Genomic DNA, 26,599 nt, shown 5'->3' on the forward strand with positions numbered 1-26,599 from the left:
TAAGATGCTGGGCGCCTGTCTGCATGTTTGCTGCACCAGCATGCACGTCCTCTGCCCTCCTACACATACGAATTGGGGGGCCAGTGAGATGGATCAGAAGCTAAAAAGCTGTGGAGCAAGATGGGAATTCCCATGTGCAATCATTATTGCATCATTATTGCACCTCTGGCATGCAGACCTCCTTGCGTTGGTTAGAAATTCCAACACCCTTGCAGTTGCAGTAGAAATACCAACACTCCATTAGTTGCAATTGAGATCCCCCTGAGAAATGCAGACACACCGAATCCTTCCGCATAGGGATATGCAGACTATATTTTACTGCAGAGTCTTGGTGCCATTTTAACACTTTAGTTCTGATTTTCACAATGAGCTTTTAAAAACTGTAAATAAATTGGTGGTTAGGGAATTAAATGGGGAGATGGGGTCTTACCCTGGAGGGGGAAGGAGCCAAACAGGGATTTTTTATCAGACACATTAAATCCTTTATCTTGAAGGATGCTGGGGGCCAGTGGCTGAGACTGTAGCATCCTACCCTGACGAACAGGAAAAGAGCCACAGCTGCCCCCACCTCCCTGTAATGTGCAGTCCCCTCTCTCAGGTGAAAGGACTGCTACAAACTCCACCCATCCATCTGAGACCTTTTCAGGGCACTTAGTCAAGGGGGTAGGCGTGCCGCTGCCCCGTGCCATGGATTGCAAATAAAGCACCTTCCTTCACAGACCAAGTGGTCGCTTCCGAGTCTCTCTCCTTTCTTCACAACTGATTGTGATTTTTCATCCTTCTTCTGCTCTTGCTGGTCCTGGTGGAGGGGAATGAGAGCCTTGCAAAGGAGAGGGTTTAGGTCCTGGACCAAAGCCCATCTAAGTCAACGGGAGGCTTTCTATTGACCTCAGTGGGCTTGGGATCAAACCCTATAGGGATGCGTCTGTTGCCTGAATTTTCACTGGATGGTGTTTATTCCTCGTTCATAGTGGAGGAGGGGGGGGGGCGAGGCATTGCCCAGCTAGTGATTGGGAGGCAGAAATGTGCCTTTGAGGAGGAGGGAGAGCTTCATGCTCTTCCCAGCAGCCCCCTTTGGAACTTGGCATCTAGCCCTACCTGGTTAATTCCAGGAAACCCTGGAGCACCTTCAAAGAGCTGCACAGGGCATGCCAAACCCTTCCCACCCAGCCTAAGGCACTGGAGTGAGTGGGGAAGAATGACTTTGCACAGATCTTCTTCATAACAGCGTTTTTCTATACCAGGCCTTGGCATCTCGGCCCATCTCCCAGAACCAGCCTGGGAACTGTCCAGTTGATTATGCTGATTTAACCTGCACCCTTCTTCTTGGTGCCTGCTGTCTTTAGCAGAAGCAAGTGAATTATGCTGATCTTTTCTTTGGCCCTTTCCCCTCTCTGCTAAACATTTGCCCTTTTTATATCCTAAGAGACAGTGACCATAACATTGGGTCAATATCAGAACACACAGCAGCATACGCTGTCTTGAGTACTTACAGATGCTGCGTAACACGAGCATTTCTCCACGTAGTACAGCAAAGATCTGCCTGTAATTCTCTCTTGTAGCATTTTAAGAGTATAAACACCAGATCCAGAATATTGTATCAGCTCATTTCACTAGAGGGAATCATCATGGTGTCTGTAGGTTCATCTCCACTCCCTTTAGATTGAAGGATATACTTTTTATATTGCAAATGCATGGTTGCAGCATACATCTTCCTTGTTTCCTTTTCTTATTAAAAACACTAACCCACCAAGATGGGGTCACTTAGTTTATTTTTGTATGTCTTGCAGTCGTATCAACAAGGCAGAGCATCTGGAGGTAGAAAGGCCCAGCCACTGGAGGAGTGATTTGCCTTGCAAGTGTAACTGTATATAAGTAAAACCATGTTCCGTATAGATATATATATATTTTTTTTACTCCTTTGTATCATGAATGGATGTTGATGGCCATATGAAGTGTTTTTACAGACTGATGTGTTTTAAGTAACAGCAAAAACAGTTCCATCCCATTTGGATGAAAAAGACCTGTTGTGGTTTTTCTGAATGCTGTGTCTATTTTTTAAAAAAAATGAAGATGCTAATATTTCTGGGAATCCTGGTAGCCCTCATAAGATGCATCAAACAATGAAAGACCCTTGTCGATAAAGCAAAGGACTGCCTGTGAGAGGTACGAGACTTTTCTGGGCCAAACAAACACTAAGCACATAGTGGGTTTTCTGTGCCATGCTCTGATGTTCGCTTCCCAGGGGATGCTATGTGCTACTGCTGTACAGTGAAGGACCCATGGAAGCCAGGATTGTGTTCCATATAACGCATTGTGACTCTCTCGTGGTCACTTGTGTTAATACCCAACATGTGAGGAAAATGGATGTTTATCAGGAAACGTGACAAACTATCCAGCTGCCTGGGAGAACTCTATTTGTAGTCCTGCAGAAGCCAGGTTTGTACGATCTTGGGGAGAACTTGTACAAGCTGTTGCTCTTTGGACCAGGCAGCATCATGACTAGGAGCATCTGCCTGATGCTGAACAGAATCAGCAAAGACTTTCCAGATGTGGTATAATGGGACTGAGGGGCTCCTGGTGGTGTCTTGTGCCAAGTGCATCATCTTCCAAAAGCATCATTTGCAAAGTAGAGAGGACTAGAGATGGAATAGCTGGAGTGACGTCTAGTTCCTAATGAACCGCAGCTCTTACCTGTGAGTCTTGATATTTGTATTTACATACTCCTGCTTTCTAAAACACACTCAGGTCATTGAAAAAATGGAGGTAAAAATGTTGATGATTGAATGGCAAACTGGCATACGCATGAAGCTTCCAGTAGGGCTGTCTTTGCTACAGGTAGCTTCACCCTCACCTGAGATTCATTGTCCTTCAACCTCCACCCATATAACTCCTTCAGAGATGTCTGCCTCTCTGTCTTAAGGCCAGTTCAATAGGTTGCATGTCTGCCTGCCATGGAACTCTGCAAAAGCTCTGTCTGCACCTGGTTCCATATTGCAGAAGCCCAGATGTACATCGAACTGAGCCAGGATTGGAGAGATTTGTGGGTCAGGGGAAAGGAAAGCTGAACACGTACTCTGTGGGGAGTGTCTTGGGCATTGTCCCCTAATACTAAAATGCGATATGTATTATTGCCATTAACCAGTATTTCCAGCCATTCACCCTTTTCCTAATGGAAGTACTGAAAAGAGTGGTTCATTGGTCGGGTATTTGCCGCTCTCATTTGTCAAGACAGCTCTCTTGTGCCTGCTCACTGCTTACATTGGCAAACAAGTTTATTCGGATGGTGGCTTACTGTAACCTGAGTAACCCATTGTTTTTCTGCTGTGGCTGTCACTGCCCTAATTGCCCTAAAATACACAGCGGAGAATCCAAATGCTCCTCCTTGAAAACGCTCTAGTTCAGAACCAGGCTGCTGTTCATGTCATACAATATACATGAGCTAAAAGGGGAGAAGTAGAAGGGAAACAGCCTCTTCCTGCTATTCTAGGTGCTACCACAATACGCACATAGGCCCCAGTTGAGATCAGGGTCCCATTGTGGTAGGTGCTGCACCAGGTGTATGACACAGTTCCTTATCCCTAGAAGCTTGCTGCCTGGTCTTTCATTGTGAGTTCTCTTTAAGATTCCAAAGGATAGAACCCAAATATTCCTTCCTCCTTTTAAAAAAAATAAATGCATTAGTAACATTTCTGATATAGATGCGTCCCAAACCAAAGATGACCATTGTGTTCTTTTTCTCCTCTCAGGGTGAGCAACAGGCTGTGTTGCTGGTCTGAGACTTTTAGGAGCAGAGAGAGGAGTTGACTCCAAACATTCTGTAGTGCTCATTCATCAGTTTTTAGAAACCTCTGCTTTCCAGGGCTGAGTAACTACTTAGCTTTTCTTGCAGATTTCTGACTCATTTGACTAGGTATGAATGGATACCATTCAACTTGAAACTCTCCAGTGGGGGGGAGAGGGGAGCAGGTATGGTCAGAAAAGAGACTGTAAACAGGACATTGGGATTAATATTCATTTTGAGATTCATTGAGGGTTCCACCTAATTCTAAAAATCAAGCTGCGTTCTCAGATCTTACTCAGTGTACAAATTGAATAGGGTTGACAGGCAAAAACTTGACATTTGTCTAAACAAAACAGGCTTGAACTGCAAGAGACTGGGAACAGGTGAGCGCATCTTGGAAGTTGCTTTTCTCACCATAATCCTATTTTTTAAAGTGTTATCAAAACCTCCATCAGAACAAGCTCTTTAACAAGTGCACGTTATTGGGCTGTGTGATATGGGGAATGATGGACACACTATCTGACATTTCATGCTGAATGTTTTTATTTGATGGCCAGTAAAAAATTACTTAAAAACAAAAAAACCCACCTCTATTTCAACATGTTTTTCCATATTTTAATTGTGAATTGGAAATGGGCAAGTCTAGGGAATGGGACTGGATGGTACCTAGATGGCCCCAAAGTCCTGATTTTTGTTTTACAAATGTCCTATTACTGTATACAAAAATGTGACTTGGATGCTGTGTTCTTTGTAAAAACACTTTCTATGTATGAATGTATCCTGTGTTCTCAAACATTGTCCAGTTTAAATAAACGTATAGAAAGGATTTGTGTCAAGTGATTTCCTTAATGTGTGTGACTTCAGACACATAGTGGGGGCCTCCCTTGCTCTCCCCCAAATCTATGTTTCTTTCAAAAGTTTCTGAACAAGAAGCCTATCCCTCTTCACAAAATTATCCCATTTGCTTTCCATCTTCCCTGCAGAAGCAGCATACTGCAGAATTCTGAAGCCTTCTCTCTCTCTCTCTCTCTCTCAGCCCACCCCGTACATACACACACTATATCTGTTACGAGTTCCTGGCATCTGCAACCAAGATCTAGGCCCCACATTGCTAGGTATTGAACATACCTTTAGTGGGAGACCAGCCCTCCCCTGAAAAGTTTTACATTCTAAGGTTGGGATTTTCAAAAGCACTTCAGGGGCAGGAGCATAAATCCCACTGACCTCCAATGGAGCTTGTGCTTCTAATTCAGGAGCTTCTGAAAATCCCACCCAAAACAAACAAGGCAGGAAGAATACCCCCATTTTACAGATGGGGAACTGAGGCTCAGAGATTAAGTGACTTGCTCAGGGTCTGTGGCACTACTGGGAACTGAACTCAGATGTCTTAAGTCCCAGTCCAATCCTTTATCCTTCTGTGTATGAATAAATACACACCCACTATAACATTTCTTGACCTCTTGAACACCCAATGGCTGGCTGGCAGGAATTGGGGCATAGGAAGGTTTAGGGTAGCTGTATTTGATATTAATGCACATGTACTCCAGTAGGACCCTACTGTTCCTCTTGTTGAGCTGGAGAATACCAGCTACTCTGTATACCAACCCTCCTGTTTGATTTACATTATTGAATTCTATTATGGGGCTCTACTCATCTGAAACTCTGGCCTTTCCATGCACCTAGCTGTCAGCTGTTGAGGGAAGCTGAGCTGCAGCCCTGCCCTGCCCTTTAGTCTCTGGTTTCAGGTGTGCTCTGCATCTCCAGTGAGATTACCCTAACCTGGAGGAGTGCTGCATTCTTCCCCCTCCCCAACCCCAGTGGTTCTCTCTTAACTCTTCCCATCAGCCTCAATGCATCCGACCTCCTAGTGAGGCAGCTGGCAGACTCACTGAGCATGTCATATAATGGAGCTGACCGGGGCAGCAGGTAAGGCCTTGTGTAGAAGGAAGAAATGTTGGGAGTGGCAGGGAGTTCATCTTCCCCTGCCAATGAAGGGACAAATCCCCATGTGACTGGAAGTGCCAAGGCCCAGAACTGTAACCTTAAGACAGTGTATGTACAATGGAGTGATATCGTCATGGTAAGTAAGCAGTTCTTATAATCCTCTTCTTGCCATTCACATGTGCAGTGAATTAGAGCTTTACCTATTTGATGATCATGAGTCTAAAAATCATTTGATGCTGTTTTTCAAAACCCTGAAGTGCTTTACAAACAGACTAAGATAATCATCACTGAAAAAGCAGCCATCTCTGGGATGAAACATGGCAGCTTTTTAATATTGCATGACACTTTAGGACAGGAACTGAAGAGCACTGTATTAGATGACAAATGCAGGGTGGACTAGGCATAATGTGATCAGGCAAAGTGGAAACATTTAATTGGCTTCTCTAGGTTTTGATTCTTTAAAAAAAAATAAATCATACACACGTGCTCACATTAAATATTCACAAAATGACCCACCACTGATATCTGATCTGAGCCTACTCATCCTCCATCCAGAAAGCCTGAGAACAAAAGCCTTGCGGCAAGAATTAACAGTCAGCAGATCTGGGCTTTCAGGCCAAGGTGAAGTGTGAGGTCTGTAATAAAGGATCGTTTCACTGCAGATGCCCTGCCATCAGATCCTGCTTGTTTGAAGCTGGAGGCTGTTCGCTTGAGCACCTCAGTTAGATGCATCTGCCATCCTGTTTCACAAGATAGGAGGGAAATAGGTGTGTTTATACTTTAAAGGAACTGAAGAGTAAATTTGCAGTAACTGTGTAATTGCAGACAAAATTAATATACTAGAAGAATAAACACTGTTGTGTAGCAAAAGAAAACACAGCGGACACCTTGATTACTTACTATATTACTGACTGCTATGTAATGGGCTACTGAAATGGGTACCTGTAGGTCAAAGTCTGGATTTTTCCAGGGAACCAAACCTAGTTAAGTTCCTGTCTGCTATTAAATCCCAGTTTAAGCAGCAAGGAGAAAAGCAGAGAAAGAGACAGACTATGGTGCATGTTGCAGACAGACTTCTATTATAAAGCCCTATTTTAGCACTTTTAATCTCTAGTTCAGAAAAATCTGTTTGCCCTGGAACTTTTATCTGGAGGCAGAGGAGAGAGAACATTTCCCCAAAGTTTGAAGAAGAGTCAGACCTGTTCAAGTTGCAGGCTACTTAAGTCAACATTTCAAATCAGTGAAGTTTTTTTAAGTGTAATGTTTCCTTTCTTTAGTTGGACACCTGCATGTTGTTTAACTCCCTCAAACATTCCTTTGAACTGCATCTCCCCAACAACTCATCCACCCACTGGCTATGTTAAATAAATAAATAAATTTGTAATTAAGCAATGTTGTTAACTTCTGGTGAGAGCTTTGGGCTTAATCATGACTAGGTGATTTCAATGGGAGTTTTGTGCCACACTTCAGTGAGAATGTGGAGGAGGGGCCGATGGAGGGGGATGGGTATAAGAGTTCTGGAATCAATTCTGGTCTTGACTCTGGAGGTGGATAGAGTTTGTTATAGTGACTAGGAAACTTCTTTGTATACATGGTTGCAGACATGATGCTGGTAGAAAAACTTTTAAATCCCATCTTTAAGCCCCCCGCCCCCCCAATCCTTATGGTTTCCAGAGTTTTAGGGTGAAGTCTCATCACCAGTTTTAACATGGTCTGGAACTGATTACTGTGAGATTTAAAAAAAATATACCAAATATTTTTTAAATGCACTATCTTACCACATCTTTTACAAAATAGACACAAGCAGAGAAATGAATACAGGTCTTATCATCTAGAACAGGTGAAAAAATTGGGGAAACTTTTGCCATTGCTTTCTGTAACTTTTCACAGTTTTTCCTGGAAATTTAAAAAAAAAAAAAAAAAAGCATAATGGATTTTTTGGGCTGCCTGCCTAGTTTGGGGTCGCTTGAACTTTTTGTTTCCCTTCCTCAAGAGCTGTGACCTCTTCACTGTTGTGTTGGGAGCACGCTGCTGTCACGCGGAAAACATCCTGTTTCACAGGAAATGATCCGCTCACCTCGTGCTGAGCAGGGACGATTTCTGGAAGTAGCAACAGCAGAAAAACTTTCTAGTAACAACAAAACCTTGTAGCTTCCTGCGTTGCCTTCTGTATATAACTCAGTGCAAGGAGTTATGGTTGGCTGCTTGCTGTAGGTATCTTTTCCTTTGATTTTTTTTTTTTAAACCCCTTTTCATAGACTGATAGAATTTGAGGCCAGCAGAGACCATTGTGCTCACTGGTGTGACCACCTCCAGCATGGTTTAACCAAGGTGCCAATGGCTCAAGGTGGTAGAAAAGCTGCGTGCTGGGCTAGCACCAGCTGGGGCAACTCCTCCAGGGCTGCATCTGCACCAACCATTTTCAGATCTTCTCCCATGGCTGGGCTAGCTGCAGAGCTAGTGCTGAGGAGGAGCATTACTATAGGCCAGGGGCAGGTGTTTGTGGTGTTGGGTCTAGCCAGTGCAATGGAAATACCTGCACTTGGTGTACACCAGCGGTGTTCCTGGTAGAGCTGCACTGGTGATAGACCATTTCTGGAGAAATCCTGAAGGAAGAGGTCGTATAAGGAACTGGGTGTTTGGGAAGGGGAAGGGCTTAGTGGTGTTGTCATGACTTGGACTAATGTTGGCTTACGTGCAAAGACACTGCACCCGTTCCCTCACTGGAATTTCTAACTGGAACATACTAAATTATATGTCATGCTGCTTTCTCCTCCCCCCCCCCCCACTCCCTTTCCTCTTGCATCAGGTGTCTGATAGCTAAGTACCCTGCCGTCCTCTCTGCTCCCAAGAGAGGGAGTCCTGCTAGTGCCAAAATACCTGCCATCCTTCTAGGCAGTGCTGGCAAAGTAGCACCATAGCAGGGCTCCAATTAGAGGGTGGCTTCAGACTGCAGTGGCTCAGATCCAGATCTGATCAGTTAGTGACTGAACACCTGGGACCAGCAGCCAGGCAGGTACAAAAGCAGCATTCTGTGGAGCCCCCAAGGGGAAAAGGAGCCATGGTTCAGGCTGGGTCCTGAGCAATTTGCTGCTTGTAACCACTCTTCACTTCCTCCTCCAAGGCAGGCTGACAGCTGTGGTCAGGATTAGCTAATAAACCCCAGGCTCCAGCTGCCATTCTATACAGGCCTCTGCTGTACTGTAGTAAACAAGCTCCCTTTAGCCTGATGATTGCAATGGATGTTGGAGGGGAATTCCTCTGGGATGCTGCCTTACAGCTGTGGAGCTGCAGCTTTCACATCTCTGACCTGGGAAAGTGGAGGAGAATCTTCCAAAGCACAATTCCCTGGGACTGTCAATGGGATCTGTGCTCCTAAATCCCTTAAGCACATTTGAAAATTGCTCTTGGGTTCAGGTACAGCCCCTCGCTTGCTTTTAGCTGAGCCTAGCCTCATACAAATTGATGAGCATTTAGCCCTTTAGCTGGTCCTTCTCTCAAGCCTATGGACATGCTTAAATTAGAAGTTAGTGTTGCAGGTAAGAATCCTGAGGCACAGCCATTTAGGGATGTGCCTGTGGAGTTAGAACCCAGGTGGTCTCAGTTTCCATCCTGTGCTCTAACTACCAAACCCCATTAACTCAACTGGATGTTCATTACAACACTTGCAGCTTATTGCAAAGCATCAGACCCTCCCATTCCCGCTGGTGGTTTCTGTATCCGATCCACTAGTTACACATCCAGTGTTAAACTTCCAGCAAATCCCCTGCCCCTCTTTAATGTACGTTGCTTTACCATGTACGATGCTGGTGGCCAAACTGCTCATCTTGTCTTTGTGTGTTTCTATGCTCCTCTCCAATGTCACTGCACAGGCCTAGAAGGGGGGCCAGATTTCAGGGCCTGCAGTTGGAATGAATGGACATCTCCCTTTGACGCATGAGCTCTCCGAAGCTGTAGTGACTCTGCAGGGCTGATGGTAATAAGTAGCAAAATCACATTAGTCAGTCAATTGAGCAGATGTGACTGAATCCACACAGGGAGCAGATCTATTGAGTAGAGAGCTGTCATTTTTACCCATGCACTTTTGACCACCCCCTCAGTTTAGGTTCAACATGCTCTGAAACTGCTAAGGCAGAATCAGTGTCTAAAGCACTCAGGCTGCGTTGGAAAGACTGTTTATTGCACACCAGAGCCTCATGGGGTTTGTGTATTTAGATACTGAGTTTCTGCACATGTGGCTGCTGGAGCATGCCCTCTGCTATGCACACGTAACTCCCATTGACTTGTGGGGAAGGTTTTGCATGCATGCCATCTCTAAGGGTCAAATTTGGCCCTTTCCTTCCAAAGGCAGATTACCATGGCAAATAGGCTGGTGCTCTCCTAGTAAAGTGCTGCTTGTGTCCAGGTTCTTCTCAGGACAGTACTGTTTTCAGAATAAAATCTCTATGAATGAATGAATAGGTAGGGTGGCATAGGTCAGGGATTGGATGGTTGTGTAAGCCAAGGAATAATGATTGCGATTTGTGGAAAGGGATGCAGCAGGCAAAGAGTGGGACAGAGCTGAACCTCACCACCCACTGAGTCATCAGCCAAGGAGAGAGATGCTGCTGGAAAGCAAACAGCTGGAGCACGGCCTCCGATCTGCAGTACGTGCCGCAAAAGGAGTGGCAAGCAGGGAGATAGTTCATGAAACACAGGGACAGACACCCCCGGGGCCTGCAATGTAAATAAAATCCAAGCTGGGGGTTTAAGTTCTCAGCCCAGCACATTGCTTTGCATGGCAGAAGCTGAACTCTTCCCATTCATAAAGGAGAGGAGGGTGTTTAGCCTCACATGCAGGGCTGATCTGAGCAATGGGCTATATCTGTTCTGTATGGGAGGGGAATCCCCTCCAAAAGGGGCTGGCTTGGCTAAAGATTGAGCTTTCTTCCAGAGTAAAAATGAGCTGCCTGGCTGCAAGGTGCTGCTTTCACTCTGTTTTCCCAAACCCCTGCTTCAAACAAATCTTTTCTTTTACAAATGAGCTATTTCTCAGTTACGTGCCTTTTTGTCCTCAAGAAAGCTAGAGCCCTTGTGATTCCTGCTTGCATGTGAGTAACCCAGCTGCATAGTCATTTTTGCAATATGCAAAAACAAGTCCTTTTTCTCACCATCAGCTCACTTGTAGTGCTCTCGCCGAAGGCTCCTGCTTGCCCACACCGTGCATGGGCTGGATAAAGGGGGCAAGTATATTTCAATTCAGATTAGCTCATGCGCAAAAGGAACTGTGTCACTTACAGGGATGGCTTTAAGAAAACCCCACTGGCATGGAAACTCAGCATTCTCCAAGACTCTACAGTCTGCTGCACTGCCCTGAATCAGAGCATTTCTAACTCTCCCAGTGGAGTAGTCTCTTAAGCATTATTAATCATGACATTGCTGGTTGAAGTGCCCAGCTCCTGTGTTTAGCTCTTGCAGCAGCATGTGGCTCTCAAGGGCCTGATGATTTCATTCATGGGCAAGACGGCTGCAAGTTTGGCTGATGGGAACACTTGATCAGGTGCTCTTTTGCTCACTTCCATAAGCGAGATGCTTGCTCTTGTCCTCTGAGTCAGCATAGGTATGGAGAGATGAGGGGAGAGGCAGTTTGAAGGCTAAAGTGACCAGCTACCTGGTGTTGGATTCCTGCGGTGCTGCTAGTGGGATCTGTGGATCTCATGTAAACTGTGGTCCAGCAGCTGCAAAGGCAGTTGAGTTTAACGAGGTAACAAATGCCTTTGATGAATGACCCTCCTTGTGTCTTACAATGTCATCTGCCATTACAAAGAGAGGACTAAGGCCAAGTGGAACAGAAAACATGCCCACCAACTTCCCCTCCCTGAGTGAGTGTGTTAACATCCCTGGAGGATTCTATTGATGGTGGTAGTTTGCATGTTGTTTCTTGAATAGCATCTTCACTGTTAGACAAATGTATATAGATTTCAGTATTACAGTGTCCACTGTTTGGACAACAGGAAAGAGACATGGACAGGCTCTCCTCTGCCACTTTTGCAATGCAAAGATTTTTAGATTAGATTGTGCCCCCTCCTTCCTTTACAAATGTTGTGTTCATTGCAACCATGTCCATTAAATTCATCTCCCAAAGCACTTTGAAATGGGTTCACTAGGGAGTAGTGCTTTGCTGGGTGTGAGTTATACCTTCACCAGCTACTGTACAGAAAAGTTTGGGGGGGGGGGGGCAATTATCACAGCAGGGCCTTGACACAATTAGCGCCTGGACTGAATGTAACCGAGGGACTGAATCATATATTAGTGCAGTGCCTTGGAGTCCGCCCTGGGCTGTAGTACAGCTAAGATGGATTGGCTGGTGCAAGGGAGCTCTGATGACCTATATTAATTGTCATGACACTTCTATGTTTTAGGGTGAGCTGGTTACAGCATTTTCTCTACCACAGCTGGGGCTTCCTCGAGCCCCCGTCTGAACATCAGCAGTTACTGAGATGTGTAACAGGGATCTAAACACTCTGATTTGATGTAGACAGAATCCAGGCTCATTAGCTGTTCTCTGGTGAAGACCTCTGGTCACACATTCACACTGACCCTTTTGTAGCTAGCACTGCTGAAATCTTCCCCTGGGGATACATTACTCAGATCTGGCACCTGTTTGGGAGAAGGATGAAGGTTTTCTGAGCTTTGTTCTTTATCAAACTAAATTCTCTAGTCTCATCTTGGGCTGACTAACTCCTGTTTAACCTTGGTGCCTTTGTGCTGTAGAGCTCAGAGGCTTCGACTGGAGGAGTACTCCAGGCAGAGTCTCTACTATCCTGCGCACATCCCCCATCCCATTCCAATAAGTGAGCTGAAGTGCCAGAATTCCTCCTGAAGTGTCATCTCTGCAGTTCGCAGTAGCTGGGCTTCGCTGCCCACCATCCCCTCTGCGGTAATAGTTGGAGCAGGAGTGCTGCTACACAACCCAGATCCACACCAGTGGTGAGTGTTTGCTTCTAGTTAATGCCTTATGCATTTAACCTAACAAGACTGAACAGCACCCAGAGCTCTTAGGCTAGCTAGCCAGCCACAGCTCTGCCTTTTGGCTCTTACATGCTCTAAGGCTGTGTCAATAATACATTTTGCCATTGAATATTTTATTGATGATTTGACTTTTGCTGCTTGCAATTCCCATTTCAAGGCAGCCTGATTGTTCCTAATTAAAATTGCATGCCCTGGGAAAACCCTTTGTGCTACAGTGTAGATGATGCTGTCCCTTTTCTAGGCCATGACAGAGCAGCAGCAAGGAATTCTCCTGTGTTGCAAGGCTGAAAAATAAAGTGTACTGGGGAGGGAGGAAGAAGGCTGCTCCTGTGGTTAAGGTGTTGGACTGGGTGTATGTGCAGAGCTGGATTCTGTTCCCTGCTCTGCCAGATGTACTATGACCATGGGCAATTAGATGGGTGTGCCTCTGTTTCTCCAGCTGGGGAAATGACCTCTTTCCTCCCAAAGCAGGGGGAGGAAGTGTTAATGGATTTCTAGTGGTAATGCATTTAGGTATGATGTTGTTAAAGCTCCACTGAAAAGCTTGTAAGTGCAATTGGTGACCTATACCATTTAAAAAACAAAACAAAACACACACACCTCTGATGGAGTCTCCATACTGCTCTGTCCAAGCCTCCCAATCAGCTTCTCTCACACCCGCTATTTTTTGTGTTAGAATTAATCTCTTTGGCAAAAGGCAAGATGTCTATTAACAGGCCAGGGCTGAGCCCCAAGGACCACTTCTTTAGTAACATGTAAATCAGGGATTGGCAACTTTTGCCATGTGGCCTGCCGGGGTAAACCCCCTGGCAGGCCGGGCTGGTTTATTTACCTGCTGTATCCGCAGGTTTGGCCAATCGCAGCTCCCACTGGCCGCAGTTCACCACTCCAGGCCAAATGGGGGCCGCAGGAAGCGGTGGACAGCGCATCCCTTGGCCCACAGCCCCCATTGGCCTGGAGCAGCAAACCAAGGCCAGTGGAAGCTGTGATTGGCTGAACCTGCAGATGCGGCAGGTAAATAAACCAGCCTGGCCTGGCCCGCTGGGGGGCTTACCCTCACAGGCCCTGTGCCAAAGGTTGCCAATCCCTGATATAAATAGTAAGGGAAATAAACTGATGACAGCAGGTGTATTTGTAAAGCAGAAGGAGAGATTTTAATAAAAGACCTCAAGAGCCAGACACCTCTGGGTTAGGACACTAGCATGTCACCACTGATCAAGTCTGCCAGTTACAAGTGAAGGGAGTTTACCAGTCTCTGCATGGGAAGGATCTTGCTGATTAGTAGTAAGACAAGCAGGAGACGCCTAGTGCTGTTTAAGGGGGTGGTGGAAGGAGTAAATCTTGCCCCCTGTCTGCCAAGGTAAAGTCAGTGCAATCTGTCCTTCAGTTAGACAAAATCCACCCTCTCCCCTCCCTCATTCATTCAGGAAAGCTGATGGCAGCATGGCCATTTCCCCACCAGTTCCTGCAAGCTCTGGGGCTAGTGCAGCTGGTTGGCACACTCAGGAAGAGTACGACTTCTAGAACAGCTGGGCAGTGGCAGCAGATGGCCCAGAGCAGCACTTGAATGCATCAGGGAATGTAACCCTGTATGCAGCTGCAATCCCTCTTCCTCCCAACATGAGGAAAGACCTGAATTCTCCTTCAAATGTAACAGGCAAAGAGAGCACAAATGTCAGCTAAAAGACAAAATTCCTTCTTGCCATGGACAAACAAACACAAGATGTCTGTAAGGAAAAGAGTGACTAGCTGTCATAGTAATTTTTTCAGGGTGGCTGGTGGGTGACTTTAGTGAAACGGAGTCTAAATGGTAGCAAGGAGTAGAGAGAAAAATCCTCTGTCTTTAAAATGCAGGTAAGCACCTGTCTCAGGTGATGGTGATGACTGTATTATTGTGCAGGCCCAACCCTGGCTTGAATCCTGCTTGTGAGGACAGAAGCATTGATTCCCACCGCCTCCCCGGTCATTTACCAATGACAGTGTCAGTTACATTGTAACTGTCTAAGGGAGGCCAGAGCACCCAAGGTCTCTCAGTGCCGGTGTGCTAAGGCAGTAATGCTCATACTTTCCAGTGGTGTAGTGCAGGATATACGAGCATGGTATGTGCAACTCAGCCATAAGCCTCATCACCAATGGCCTCAGGATGGTGGTGAACACGCTCAGCTAAACTAGAAGTGACAACAATTCTGAAGTTAGTCTGGACGTTTCCTGGGCTGCATAAAGGTGATGAAGAAGAAGAAATGGACACCCAAATACAACACCAGCAGTTTCCTTGTCTCACAAGTGGGAGAAAAGGTAACAACTTCTGCAACCTCTCATGCCCTCATCCAAGGTGAACTTACCACTGATGTGGGCTCTCCAGGTCCTTGTATTGAAAAAAGCTCTCTCCCCTCCATCCCTAGGAGTCAGGCCATGCCAGTTATAAATACAGTATATCCCTGGTATCACGCTATTCTAGGAAGCTAAAAAAGTAATGACTAAAATATGTGGACCAAGCTCTAATATGTTCTGAGGATTACCCCATAAGGGGGAACTATGCTGCATGTCAACTGTTTTCCTCTCATCCCCTTCACCCTATCAGGTGTCCCTTGACAGCTGTCCCACTCAAAGCCAGTTCATCTGGAACATTCACAATGTGTTCCCTCTGGACAACCTGGGGGGCCTTATGGGAGATGCCAGAGTGATTTGGAACTGGTTGGCTGGATCCATTTGAATAGCAAGCAACTTTTACCCATGCCTGGACCTGGTGTGCACTGCATCCCCATGCTTACTCTGGACACTCAGCAAGCTACAGCCAAGATTGCTCCCGCTCCAGCTCCCACAGAATATAAAACTGCTGCCCAGTACATCCTACAGAGCAAGTTTGACTAAAGCGTCCTAGTACACGGCCACAAACACAGGCAACGGGCATCTTTCGATGTGTTATGAGGGGGCAGAAAACGATGAGTCCAGCAAGAACTGTTGGCTTTAGTTATTTTACAGTCTGGGTTGCTTTTGCAACTTCCTGCCATGTCATTAATAGAGGTAACTCCCTGGAGTCTACAACCGCATACTCCTATCTGCATTTTAAAATGTCAGATCCCTCAGCTGCTTCCTCCTGTTGTGTAACTCAGGGCGTTGCTATTTCTAATGTCCCAGCAGGAGGAAGGACGCTGCATCCTTAACAGAACCCCAAGTCCCCGCTTCTTGTCTGCCCATGTAACCACTGCACCAGGACCCCATGTTGCAGCCACTAATCTTCCTGGCCAGAGAGAAATGGATGGGAATTCCTGGCATAGCTGCTGCTTCATCACTCAGTGTCTCCATCTGGCAGAGTCTAATCACTCCCTTCCCAAACTGGGGATGGAGCAGGCTGCTGGCGTGGGGCACCAAGAGTCTGTGTGCTCTCCCCTATGGCGAGTACTGCCATGCATCCCAGCCTGTACCCTTGCATTTAAACACAACTTAACAGCTACATATTTATATTTGAAACACAGCTATTGTATAGGCAGAGCAGTCATTCTCTAAAAGCCAAAATGACTCCCATAAGCTGATGTAGATCGTATCAGCCATTATGCCAATGGATGGTTTCAGCCTGTTGACTCCCAGCTATACTAAAGGCTATTACAAATGCTTCCAGCTCCCACTGCAATAGAACTAAATCCACAGACTTCCAGGGACAGCCTGAGAGAGCAAGTGCCATATACAGACAAGCAGACTGTCAGAAAGGGCCCTGCCCTGCACATCCAGGACTACACTGATTTTTTCCCAAGCCTAGCTGGCCATGAGCGATATACTGTATTAGATTTACTCTGTTCGCCACAGTGGAGGCATTTGATCTTTTTAACCACATAAAATAAAACCATATAAATAGGTATATCCTAACTGGCCCAGGGTCCATCTGATAAAGCATCTCCTCTCTAAAGTGAATGAGTAAGATACCCATAATGCATCTACAGACTACATCAGTATGGAAATCTCCTAGGTGGAAGTAATCAGAGCCACAGGCAGAATTTTAGTCATCTTGTGTCAAGTACATGATTTTACTTCAGAGGTCAATGAGTCTGCATGCCACACACTACACTGGAAATAAGTGCCACCATGACTAGATGCAGAGCTGCACTTGGCAACTCTCCATGCATTAGTGGCATCTAGAAAAGGGAAAACAGGTTTAAAATTGTACATCATAAGAGGAGGAAGAGAGGTGACTGGGAAGAGAGAACATGGATGTAAGACAGGATGCAAAGGACACTGAAAGAGGCTACAGAGAGTAGTCGTTACATCCTTTACTCCTCTCTCCACCCTAGCGTACAGTGGGTTCTGTCTTTTTACTGTAATAGCCAGTCATATGGGCATCTCTCCACTCTTCCCACAATGAAATTAAGATCAGAAATTTGTAGTATCTCGTTTTACATGCCCACCCAACCTTCAACATAGCACAAGTTACCAAGAACACATGCACCAAACACTTCTAAAGTCATCTGCCTATCCTATTCCCAGTTCTTATGCCAGGCATTCTGCTTGTTACCCTAAAGCACTTAACTGAGATTATTAATGAGCTTATAAGCAATTACTCTAGGCTTTCTAGTTTCTGTTAGGTGAAACAAACAGCCACAAAACACACATTTGTTTCATGCAAACTGCATTTATGAAGTTGCAGTTTAGTGCTCCCAGCCCCTGGTCTGACCCACTATGGTCATTATGTTCTTAATTCTTGTAAGTAGCTTCTACAGAGCGCATTTCTTCAGGATTCAGCATGTTATACAGTGCAAGGTGCAGGAAACTAGCAGAACATGCCCCCACTGGCCCCACAGCCTCTCCCAGGTGAGTTACAAATGCTCCATTTATTGCACCTGGGTGTACAAACCATAGAAGGGGTGATTTGTTTGAGCCATAGAATGAAGATCACTTGATTAACGAAGAATAGTGTGAAGGGAAGTAAAGAGCATAGTTACAATTTTCCTCTTTCTGATTAAAGTAGATAATCCCCTACCATGGGGAACAGAGACAAAATATTCTACCTTGCTTTACGCAAGGCTGGTGCAACCATTTAGGCAGACTAGGTGGTTGCCTAGGGTGCCAAGATTTGGGGGCGCCAAAAAGCAGCACCCCCCCCCATTTTTTTAAATGGTTCAGCAGCCGCTGCTGCTGGGACAGAGAGGGAGTCTGAGCTGCCGGTGGCAGCGGCAGCCGGCAGCCCAGGGCGTCCCCCGGGTCAGGGTGCCGCCACGGCAGCCAGCAGCCCAGGGCGTCCCCCGGAGGTTCGGGCTGCCCACAGTGTGCTGACCCAGGGGAATCCCTGGGCTGCAGGCAAAGGCTCAGAATCCCTCCCTCCCAGAGCAGGGGCTCCAGCCTATGCAATTTTTCTCATTGCGGGCGGCTGGGCAAAGCTGCACAGCTCTGCTTACAGCACGTGGCAGGAGCCCTGTGAGGGCAGCGCGACACCAGGGCTTCTGGAGGAAAGCGGGGGCGGCCCCCTGGCTCAGCCTCCACGTCAGCCCCAGCGAGGGGCACGGAGAAGAAAAGAGCCTCAGCGGTGGTCTGGTGGAGCGGAGGAAGAAAGAGGACCCCGATGCTCATGTGCTGGGCAAGGTAAGCAAGTGCTTCCCCACAGCTTGGCCTCAGGTGCCTGTGCTCCTGCCCCCTTGGTCCTTGGCTGGTCCCTGCTCCTGCTCCCCTTGTGCCTGGAGAGAACAGTAGCCTGCAGAGCTGAGCTTCCCCAGTGCCCCCAGGCACCCCCCACAGCCCTGACCCCCAGCGCCGAGCCCAGTCCCTCTGAGCTGGAAACCCCCTCACCCCTTCTTCCCCACAGCCCTGACCCCCAGCTCCGAGCCCAGTCCCTCTGAGCTGGAAACCCTGTGACCCCATCCTCCCCACAACCCTGACCCCCAGCAGACAGATAAGTGTCCTTAACACAGTTATTGCTCTTCACATCCTCGACACTCTCAGTTTCTGTGGCCAGTGGTGAGTGAAGCTTCTCGAAGCTCAAGTTGATAAAAACATACATGCAAACATCAATGTTGCAACAAAGACTTGTTGGGCTATCTACCTTGTCAATAGAACATGACATTGCTCACAGCATTGACTTGGAGGAACTTGTTTCTAAATTTGCTAAACTTAAAGCGCGGAAACATACATTCTAAATTATAACATGTTACTCTGTGACTGTGTATAATGTATGTGATTTGGGCTGGGGGCCAAGATGGAAGTTTCACCTAGGGCGCAAAATATCCTTGCACCGGCCCTGGCTTTATGATTTTTCAGTGGTTCTTGCTCTGTCCTGGAGGAGTCTGGGAGATTTGCTTAGTGGTTTATGGATGAGCAAGTTTCTCTCCCAAAGGACAGATTTTTTTTTAAAGTATTATATAAGCTCATACTTGCACTTATGTAAAAGTAACAGACTCCCTTTTAACTACTGGTTATTCCTAACATACTAGCTTCTCTTCATTGATATTCAGATCTAAAACGCACCTAATACACACCATGGGATTTTCAAGTGGCATGTGCATTACAAATACAAAAGGGTGCTTCCATTTCCTAGCACTAATAGGTGAACTACACGTCTCCCAGACTTCTTTGCAAGACTTTGCAGTCGAAGCAAAATAAATAAATTAAATATCTGAAGGATCTTTCTGCTTAACAGGCTTCACTTCAGCATCCTCCGCTACTACAGGACACTCACTTCTTTGACTGTACAACACATTGCACCATTTTTCACCCATGGTTTTTAAGACCTTGCTTTAATTTAGCCCTGAATGTTCCTACTGTAAGTGTAAATTCCACACTACAGTATGTTTAACAATTCTTAATTTTTTATATTATACAAACCCCTGCCCTCCCATGCAACTGACAGACAAACACACTGTAACTGGCGATGTATTTTCTCAGTAGAAGTGTCTTTCAGAGTGATTATAACCCACCGACATCACAGGTTTTTATGCTTCAAAGCTGAGAGGGTCTTCTCAGAACTATTGAAAAGAGGACAGTAAGGTGAACAACATTTCAGCTTGTTCTAGTATGGAGACACCTCCCAACAACACACTTTTTCAGCGCAGCTAGTCCACTCCACTTTCCTACTCAAGCCAACAGACAGTCCACTGCTGCTGAGGCAGTGAAAGAGGCAAAAACCCCAGAGGTTTTAATATTATGTAGCAGAAATAGTGAAAGGAAGTGATTTACATTTTCAGTTGTTTGGGCCAGCCTATTATGCCTCACAGCTGGATCTGCTTAAGCTTTCACCATCCCAGGGCCATGAATATAATAATGAATGTATACACAGTGATACTGTAGTATTTATTGAGGACTATTGGTGACAGGCTAGTCTATGGTAAGATTCTAGTGACCTGATCAGAAGCATTACTTCTTAAACCAGCAACACACAATTCTCCATGGGGATATACAAAAGGGGTGGGGGTAGGGAGTTTGTTGCTTCAAACTCCCCAGTTATCTTACTTGAGCTGCACAGGATATACGAGAACAAGAATCTTGAAAATTTGGGGGGGAAATGATTCTCGAATATGGTATTTTCACTCTCATATCATAAGTAGAAATGCAACTACCAACTAAGAGGAAACTGAAATCAATGTCTGCAAAGATGATCTCAAACCCAGCAAGTATCAGCCTAGAGAGTCCACACTTTGACACTACAAAGCCTCCTCATAACCAGTCCAAGGGTCTCCTTTTCAGGGTGTTATTGACTATGTACACACATGAAATAAGGAACTGTCCCATTGTATAGCTGTAAGTTTCAGCTGCAGACTTAAGTGGAGGCTTCCATATCACGGCTAAGTTTTGTCATAGTTTGACCTGACAGTCACAGTGAAAGGTGCAAAAGCACCAGGCCTCATCTATGCACACTAGTGTTTTTCAAGTTTCCCTACTGCTGTGCCCCACCAGCAAAGCTCTGTGGGCAGAAACATTTGTGTAGGTAAGCCACTGACTAGTTGTGGGAAATATAAATACTGATCTGAATAGATGGCCTCAAAAACTGACATCCTCTGTTTGTCTGCAGAATTGTTGTGCCACAGCTATCTACAGTACAGGAGTCCCCTGCTCTACTCTTCCACTGACCAGCCTCTTAACTGCCCTAGGAAAAGGCAGTTCTCAGTCTCCCTACTGAGCAAGCCAACTTTGGAGAGGGAGGTTGAGTGTTTGCAGATTCTTGATGGTATATTTGGGGGTGGGGGAACACCCTGGTCCTATTTTTAACATTACAAGAGAGCCAGACAGCTATTGTGTAGATGCAGCCACCAGCAGCTGCCAAAGCTGCTCTCCTCACTTCCAGGGTATTTGGGCTAAGAGGACACAGCTGTGTTTCTGACCCAGCCAGCTGGACTTAGTTACCCTGATCAGACGACAGAAGAGTTGACTTTTTCTCAGGAGAGCAAATGTGCCTACTTCAGGATGTGAAGGGAAACTGCTTAGCAAGAATAGCTGATCAGGAAGGTACAGACTTACACCTTCTCTTTTAAAGCACTTTCTTGCTTTACCTAATTTGTAGCTGTATGAGAAAGACCTGACTTCAAACTTTGTTTGTACATAGTTAATAACACAAACCTGAGCCTTTTTGGCTGCTAAAAGAACATCTTTTTCTTTCCCAGGATGAAATGCTCAGTTTCCCCCAGGGTCTGGTTGGAATGAGATGGAGAGCACCAAATCATTTCACAGAGGCCACTAAACAGCCATCAGAAAACAATAAGTGGTCTCTACTAACCTGGCTTGGATTCATGAAGTTATCTAGAGGTAAAACAGCCCCACACCACACCCCAAGAGAAAACTCTGTAGCTAGTGAGTTTCCATAATGGAGCAAAACTGAAAGAACTTTATACCAAATGCAATTTGCTTGGTCACTTCCTCTATCCTCTTCACTGTTGCTATTTAATACAACCACAAAGATCTGAAACTTCCCTCTCATCCCAGCTTCGCTTTCTGTGTGATGCAATGAAATGCTGATTCTGCATTTGTGACATCATATTCTGTTGCTAGAGAAATGAACACAGTCACTTGTGTTTATCAGTAAGTCTTCACCACACGATCAAGCCAGGAGAGAAGAGAAAACTGGCTTGGAAAAGAGCAGAACCCTCATTTAAGACACAGCCAGCTACAAGAAACTGCAAAGGCGGTAAGAAAAAAAAATTGGAAGGTGAAACTGGTTTATGCTTTACCTTTAAACAGATTAAGAGTCTTTAAAGTGACTCACCAGGGCAATACCAGGCATAGTTTATTCTGTTAACACACCCTTGGCCTGCAGGAGTTCAATTAGTCATTGACTGGGTACCAAGATGTCACTGGCTGGCTGAAGAGTTTCTTCAGCTAACATGATTTAAACAAAACCCCAAATCACGAGCTTTTTGGAAGGAATGGGTGAGGTGGAAGGAAGTGAGGTCTCATTTTCAAAGATGTGCTATTGCATTTGCAGTCTTCCCAGGAAGACTTTATAACTGCTTCCTGTCACAGCAGCCCTAGCTCATGTCATAATATATACAGTTCACTGGTTCCTTTGTTGCAGAAAGGCCCAGAAGCATTAAGTCTTTCAATGCTCTGCCACCAAGAGGTTACTAATTAAAAAAAAATAAAATAAAAAGGTAGTAAATACACAGAGCATCTGAAAGGCACACGTATCAAGGGAAACTCATTAAACATAGTACAATTAATGAATTTATTTTAAGAAAAGGTACTGTGCTTCCTCTCAGCTTGAGTTTTAAGGGAAAGAAAAATTGCAAGCAAACTTTTCTGAAGATTTCACAATAGTTCAGGTTGGTGAATTTGTCAGGGGCTGTTGCTAGAATGCGAACAGCTCTCCTACCATGTTGATGGAAGCTAGGTACAGTCCCCACGATCCAGTATTGCCTCTTCATGGGGCAGGGTGATGAAGTATATACAGTGATGTCCGAAAAGCAGGTTAGCCGCTGTCACACGCACAGTGGAGTCTTTAACAGCACAATGTGCGTTAGTCAGTGGCTCACCAGCTTCTGGAGGATTAACCCAACGCAGGCAGATGCATGCTTCCAGGAAGCCAGCAACAACCTCCCAGCCCAGCACACTGACCTGAAACGCAGAAGGAACAAATCAGATCCACAACCAGGAAGAGAAGACAAGCTACCATTATGCATTGAGACATGAGTACTATATTTATGACCTTCCCCAGCCTAGGCATAAAACATGTAATCGAGTCAGTCCTTAGAAAACTTTCATGCAGTGCTTGGGTCAGTCACAACTTGCAATGGGGCTGGTGGTTTGTTTGATTAATTTTCTTTTGAGGGTGTCAGTAATAGTCAGAACTCCCATTGTATGACACATACCAAGCTGCAGTCCTTGCCCCAGAGAGTTTACAATCCAATAAAAAAACTTAAATGATGGAAAATCCTCTACTGCATTAGGTCCATGGTCCATCCAGACCAGTATCTTGTTGTCAACAGGGGACAGTACAAGTCTTCAGAGGATGACACAATGCTGTCAGCACTTATCACAGCAAAATCCACTTTAAGCACCCTCTTGTCTAAATGGAACACTTGAATCTCCAAGGTCTCCTATGCATTTTTTTAAAAAACCTTTTAAAAATACCAACTGCTCAGATGGACTTTTGCTGATTATTTGTCAGGTTTCACTAGATTATCAACTTTTCTCTTTTTGAAAGGCAAGTCTGGCATTTTTTTAAATTGATGACTGTCATGGGGGGGGGGGGGACGCGAGCCCGGCAGAGAAGAGGGCAAGGTGCCGCTTCCTTCAGCACCACTGACACTGGCAGTTCAACGCTTGACATTAGGTTTCGAGGAGCCTCACCCCTAACATTCCCATTGCAAAACCGAAAGCGCATCTGACTCTGCCCAGGGAGTTTGGAGAGGACACAACACGGGGGGGGGGGGGTACTTTGCACACACGGTCCATGGTTTGGGGCATGGGGAGAGGGACTGCAAAGCCATGATGAGAACCATGTCCGCTGCCCGGGCGGAGGAAGGGGAGAGCTGCCCCGGGGAAGAGCCCCTGCCCGGCCGGGGACGCGGAGAGCGCTGGGTTTGCCAGGGCACCCCTCTGGCAGGGAAGCCCTGATTTCTAGCTCTTTGCTCCCTTCTCCAGCAGCGCGCGTTCCCCGGCGGGAGGGAAGCCAGCACTCACCGCCTCTGGTTACCCCTCTTGGAGGGGGCTACACCCCCAGATAACCGCGCGCCCCGGCCGTGCCCCACTTCCCAGCCCAGCCCCTCGCTCACCTCAACTTCGGAGGCGCTGGCAGCTCCTGTCTCTGCCTCCCCGGGGCTCGCCCCGCTAGGCGCCCCCTGGCCTCGGGAACCCCGCGTCCTACCCCGGCAGGAGCCGCCAGCAACTTCTCTTCCTCGCCCTGCCCACGCCGCTGCCGTGCAGCCTGCCCTCGCCCTCTTTCCCCCGATCCCGCTTCATGCAAATCACACATTGTGACGCGCTGCCCCTCCGCCAATGGGGAGTGCGCCTGGAAGCCCTGGGTCCCCGCCCCCTGCCGCGTCCTCCAATCAGCGGGCTTCCTCGCTGCACAGCCGGCTCGGCCGGTCCTCCTTTCCCCTCCCCTGCCAGTTACAGCGCGGGGTGAGGGCGCGTTCGGTTCTGCACGTCCTTATTTTAGGGCGGAACCATTTGTACCTGTTGCTCGGCCTCTCGCGCCCCGCCCCCATCGGACCCCAGCTCCCCGCAATGGACGGCCCCAGCCAGGAGCTGGCTCTCAGGAAAGCGCCCAGTAGGGGGGAAGGACTGCACCCGTTGATGTGGTGGTTGCTCCCATCCCTACAATCCCCCCCCTTCGCAGGGGGTGCGCAGTGGTACAGTCCATTTGGGCTGTGCCATGAGGACAGTGTCAATGTGCACGTAGCAAGCGCTGCAGCAGGAGCAGGAGCAGCAGGACAAGAGCCTAGTGGCGTGAGGTGCTAGCTGGGGTTGCCTCACCGCGTGCCCCTAGGGGTCACTCCTGCGGCTGCGCGTGCAGGTTTCCTTGATGGCTGCAGCGTCCCTAGGGGAAGTGGTAGCCCTGTGCTGCACATCCCATTGCCTTCTGCTCCTCTCTGTATTATTGGGTTTCTGCAAAAGGATTCCGCCCCCCCCCCCCCAGCCTAAGGGGAGGATCCACAGGACCACAGAACCCACTGATTTTGGGGGATAACTAATAAAAGAACAGGGAGAGGAGTGCGGTCAAAGGGTCGTAAGACAGGCGCCTGACGGGGACGCTGAGCAGAGAGCCCCAGGCAGTGCCCACTGCTCCTTGAAGGTGTCAAGGGAGCCAGTGGATGCCACCCAAAGGCACTGCGTCCGAATATGTGAACGGACCATGGATTGGAAACAAGCCCCACAGTCACTGGAGTCTCCATCGGCCAACCTCCTCTCCCTGGTTGTGTAGATGGCCATTTTAGCCAGGGCGAGGAGGAGGTTGACCAGGAGATCCCACGACTTTGTGGGGCCACAGATAGGGAGTGTATAGAGAAGGAGGTGAGGGGAAAAGTGCAGCCAGAAACGTAGCAGGCGATTAGTGAGGAGCTGGTATATGGGCTGCAACCTGGCGCACTCTAAGTAGATGTGCTCCAGGGTCTCCCTCATGCCGCACAAGGGGCAGGTGTCTGGGACAGTGGTAAACTGCGCGAAATACATGCCCGTGCTCATGGCACCATGGAGGAGCCGCCAACTGATATCCCCGGCATGCCTCAGGACCAGGGTAGAGTATAGGCCAGCCCACCAGGGCTCCTCATCCTCCAGAGGTGGCAGGAGGTCCCACCACTTTGTGTGGGGAGTGGGACACAAGAGTGAGCAAATGAAGGGTATGGAGCATGAGCATGTAGCATTGTCTCCTTGGTGCGGTTTGAAAAGGGACTGGCTGCAGATCATGCAACCGGCTTGCGGAGAAGGGACAAGGGGTTCGGTCGGGTCTACGGGGTAGGGGCCCGATGAAAAGGTCCGGGGGGCCTGGGGTAGGGGGTGGGCAGGGCGTGCCCTCCCACAGGACCCGGTCGAGGTAGGCTCGAGCAACGGGCGGCAAAGCAGCCTCTACCTCCTGTAGTACGCGCCGGGGAGTACAAGGCCTGGAAAGCCCCATACATTGAGCGAGCGTCAGGGAATCCAGCCAGTCTCCCTGGTCACAGTCCAGGAGGTCTCCGACCCTGGTAGCTTCCGCCAGGACCAACTTCTGGCGCACCGTGGTGGACTCCGCCACCTGCACACAGAGCTGTTGGTTGTGTAGCAGGGGATCCGCGAGGAGCTCCACCCCCTCGGTGGCTGCCATGGACCTGGTCGCAGAGAACAGCTTCCAGGTCCGGAGGAGGTCCTGGTAGAAGACCGGCAGCCCGGAGAGGTCTCGCGGAAGACCCCTCGGATCGAGATAAAGGAGCTGCCGGTCGTATTGGAGCCCTCAGAAGCGGCGCAGGAAGGCGTGTGCCAGTGCTCTCCATGACCATCTCTGTGCAGGGCACGCATCTATCTGTGACTTGGGGCTATTGAGCGCTAATGATTAAAAATAACGTGCAATCACCTCCGCCACCTGAGCTCTGGAGAGGAGGCGGGGAAGGGAGAGATTACAGTGCAAGATAGTGCATGTGATTTGCATAGTACCAGTCCCTCCCAAAGCACATCATAAGGAATCTTGTTTAAAGTGCAATGCATAGTAATCTTCACGGAGAACTGATACGGCATAGATTATTTGCACTGTGCTCCAGAGCTCCTATGCATTGTATTAATAGTCCAGTGCAAACAATGTGCTTTGCAGAACTAGTGCAGATATGGAGGGGGGGGGAAGAGTGGGAAACTGGTGTAGATAATATATGAAGAGGGCATGAAGTATTTGTACAGCACTGATAATATGCAATAATACAATCCTCCAAGGTAATGCTAAAACAACTCTTGATGAGGACAGTTTCAAGTCCCTCCTCATCT

At 47.3% G+C, this 26,599-nt stretch overlaps 1 protein-coding gene across 5 annotated transcripts in view; it reads left to right on the top strand.

Moving 5' to 3' along the window:
* Positions 1-3,900, top strand: part of RASSF7 (Ras association domain family member 7) — a 123,683-nt gene extending 119,783 nt beyond the window's left edge. For all 5 annotated transcript variants that reach the window (XM_075065069.1, XM_075065070.1, XM_032773431.2 and 2 more), the window contains one exon: positions 1,791-3,900. In XM_075065069.1, coding sequence (XP_074921170.1) covers positions 1,791-1,822 — 32 coding nt within the window. In that variant the 3' untranslated portion in view covers positions 1,823-3,900. The remainder of the gene's footprint in view (positions 1-1,790) is intronic.
* The last annotated feature ends 22,699 nt before the right edge of the window (positions 3,901-26,599 follow it).

Source organism: Chelonoidis abingdonii, chromosome 4 (assembly GCF_003597395.2).
Source record: "Chelonoidis abingdonii isolate Lonesome George chromosome 4, CheloAbing_2.0, whole genome shotgun sequence".
In the NCBI taxonomy this organism is placed as follows: Eukaryota; Metazoa; Chordata; order Testudines; family Testudinidae; genus Chelonoidis; species Chelonoidis abingdonii.